The sequence below is a fragment of the Bidens hawaiensis genome, unplaced genomic scaffold (assembly GCF_021521415.1).
Source record: "Bidens hawaiensis isolate Kalapana, Puna unplaced genomic scaffold, B.hawaiensis_p1.1 tig00031918_1, whole genome shotgun sequence".
NCBI lineage: Eukaryota > Viridiplantae > Streptophyta > Magnoliopsida > Asterales > Asteraceae > Bidens > Bidens hawaiensis.
The window spans coordinates 1-3385 of NW_027505229.1; the positions used below are offsets into that span (position 1 = coordinate 1).

The 3385-nt window shown below is 28.8% G+C and overlaps 1 protein-coding gene across 1 annotated transcript; it reads right to left on the reverse strand.

Annotated features, from left to right (window-relative positions):
- Positions 1 to 161: 161 nt before the first annotated feature.
- Positions 162 to 3133, reverse strand: LOC143611670 (uncharacterized; the record flags this gene model as incomplete). Its single annotated transcript, XM_077085847.1, has 6 exons — positions 3020 to 3133; positions 2191 to 2304; positions 1627 to 1805; positions 656 to 853; positions 505 to 564; positions 162 to 194 (listed from the first exon to the last, which is right to left on the reverse strand). Coding segments are annotated over exons 2-6 (579 nt in total), but the record flags the coding sequence as incomplete, so codon positions are not given.
- Between the last annotated feature and the right edge of the window lie 252 nt (positions 3134 to 3385).

The following is a 3385-nucleotide window of genomic DNA, read 5'->3' on the forward strand; positions in this document are numbered from 1 at the left end:
CAAAGACCAAAGTTTTACACTGTCGAAAAACCGAAAAAATGTTATTTTTTTTAACGAATTGACATAAAAATGAAAAGGAATAGGTTAAGGGGGGTAAAAAGGTAATTTGCAACAAAAGATTTAATACGAATTTGAAAAAAGTTTCGGAATTTAGCAAAAACCTTCGGCATGTATTCAAAGACCAAAGTTTTACACTGTCGAAAAACCGAAAAAATATTAATTTTTTAACGAATTGACAAAAGGAATAGGTTAAGGGGGGTAAAAAGGTAATTTGCAACAAAAGATTTAATACGAATTTGAAAAAAGTTTCGGAATTTAGCAAAAACCATCGGCACGTATTCAAAGACCTAAGTTTTACACTGTCGAAAAACCGAAAAAATAATATTTTTTTAATGAATTGACATAAAAACGAAAATAATAGTTTAAGGGGGGGGGGGGTAAAAGGTAATTCGCAACAAAAGATTTAATACGAATTTGAAAAAAGTTTCGGAATTTAGCAAAAACCTTCGGCACGTATTTCTCCACGGATTTGCATTCTTTCAAGAGTATCTGCAAGATTTCCAACTGAAAAAAAATAACATTTTTCATTACTTTCGTCATCCTTTGACTTACAAAGGTCAAACTTATACCTAACAGGCTAACAAATTAAACATACCTGATTATCAGGATCTTTCAATAAAGTAATGATTTCTGAAACCGCCATATTACAAACATCACAGGTGTTATCCGAGAGTTCTTGAGCGTAAGCAACAACTTGACTGCAAAGGTTGACTTTTCCACAAAAGTCTTCGGGTTGGATGGTGGAGATTTCAAGGAAGAATAGAGGAGCATAGTAATCTACCAAAGTGATGCACTGCACAGGATACGAACCCGTGCAATATTCATATAAAAATTAAATTTTTGACCCGTAAAATTGAAGAACCTACACTAAACTTCTTTTTTTTCCTTTTTTAAGAATTATGTTTCAAGATTTAACCATTTCTTTGAAAAAGAATAATAATAATTTTTACCCTACACGGACCTTCGGGTTACTAAAGATGCGTGCTTTATTAAAAATTTCATGTGATTTAATCAAAAATCAAATCTTTTCTTTACACAACCAAAACTTTGAATTCAAAAAACTGAAAAAGTATTCGAAATGCATATTACCTATATTTTATTAAAAAAACACATATTAGTGGAATAGCATACTATTTGTAACAGAATTTTCAAATAAGAAAGTAGAGGTATGCATAAAACTGAAATAACTAAAAATAAACAAATACGACGTTTGGTTTCGATTTTGCATGTAATTAAAACGGAACCGAATCGCATGTATGGATTTTTATTTTTTATTTGAACGTTAAGTAATTTATATTATATTAATACATAGTGTAACCAGTATACTTGACCCCAAATGTATAATAATCATTAATCATCATAAAGATTTAGGCCTAAATTCATTTTTTGGGCAATTATGTTTTTTGTCCCAAAATTTCTAAGTACAAATGTTATAACCGGAAAAACCGAAACCAAACTGTTTTCAAAAACTCAAAAAATGAATTTTTGGATCGGCTTTAGCTCAAAACCTATAAGAACGATAACAATGTCCATTTTGACATGTTTAAATAATATTTGAAAACGAACCTGTTGCTTCAATGTATGTAGCTTGGAGCAAGATTCATGAAGAATTGAAATAATTTCTTGTTGAGTCTTGTTTTGTTGAAGATAAAGAAGAGCTTCACTAGTATATTCTTCACACAAACTACACAAGTTGTCGTTTTTACCCAAGTTTCCAAATCTCTTCTGGGCACTTGATCGCAAAACTACACAAGGGTAAAAAAGTAATTATTTCCAAAATCTTGCAAAAGTTTGTTTACGTTAAATCCGTTTGCGTTCTTTATGTCCGTTGGTTCATTAATATTTTTATCTAACTGTTTAGGCCCAAAACAATTAAGTCTAGTTTTTAATAAATTTTTAGCACACACAAATAAGTACATTTTTTTTATAAGGAACGAACACAAACAAGAAAAAAACATTCGTTTAATGTTCATGTTCGATCGTTTGTTCAGTTAAAGCTAAACGAACCAGCACAAATATGCTCTGTTCATGTTCGTTCAGTTCGTCTACAAACCTAAATATAACCTTAAGTGTGAGCTACTAAAAACAATCAATTTACAAAAACTTACAACATTTGATTACATATAATACCTGAAACAAAAGAAACCTTGCTTTTCAAGGTAGCGGTTAAATCCCGTGCATCGCACGCCACGCTGGCAGCCAACAAGAACACGAAAACAATCCCAACTCCTTTACTCATTGTACCTGAATCAATTCACAATCTTTGACCATGAAAAGGTCAACTAACAAAAACAACAACAACAACAACAACAATAATAATAATAATAATAAAAAAATAATAATAAACAATAATAATAATAATAATAACAATAAACAATAATAATAATAAAAAAAAAACCAATTCCTTGTAACAATAAAGTCAACCAACACTTAAAAATCAAATCTTGATTACAATTCACACCACCAATCAACAAAATCATAAAATTTAAAAAAAAAAGATGAAATTAGAAAAAAAAAACTAATTACTTGTAAAAACAATAAAGTCAACCAACACTTAAAAATCAAATCTTGATTACAATTTACAATTCAAACCACCAATCAACAAAATCATAAAATTTAAAAAAAAAGATGAAATTAGAAAAAAAAAAACTAATTACTTGTAACAACAATAAAGTCAACCACCACTTAAAAATCAAATCTTGATTACAATTCATCACACCAATCAACAAAATCATAAATTAAAAAAAAAAAAAAGAAGATGAAATTAGAACATAAAGATAAACATAAACCCTAATAGTAATTCATAATAATAACATCAATCAATGAAATTAGAACCATAGATCATAAAACTGATGAATCTTAACCTAAAAAACAAGCTAAAGATACGAAATTGAACACCCAATTGATGAATCTTAACCTAACATCAATCAATGAAATTAGGGCAAAATTAGATGCATACCTTGTGTAAGAATTGGGGGTAATTGATAAAGATTCAAATTGAATAATAAAGTTTGTTGCTTTCAAGTAATGTAAAGGTTATGTGATGCTGATTATTAATGGAGTGTAGATTGATTATTATATAAGTCCAACCCAAAATATCTATTTATTTTTTATTATGCAAGTCCTTAGTTTATTATAATATAGTAAAATATACCCCCTATAAGTTTTAGTGTTTGCATATTAATGCACTAAAGTTATAAATTTTACGGTAATCAGTAGGAGTATTACTGAATGTCCAAGTTCGATCCCTACATGTGTCATTTTTGGTGGATTAACATAAAGAAATATTTAAGTTAGGCCATGTGCAAGGTTGTTAGTTACGATC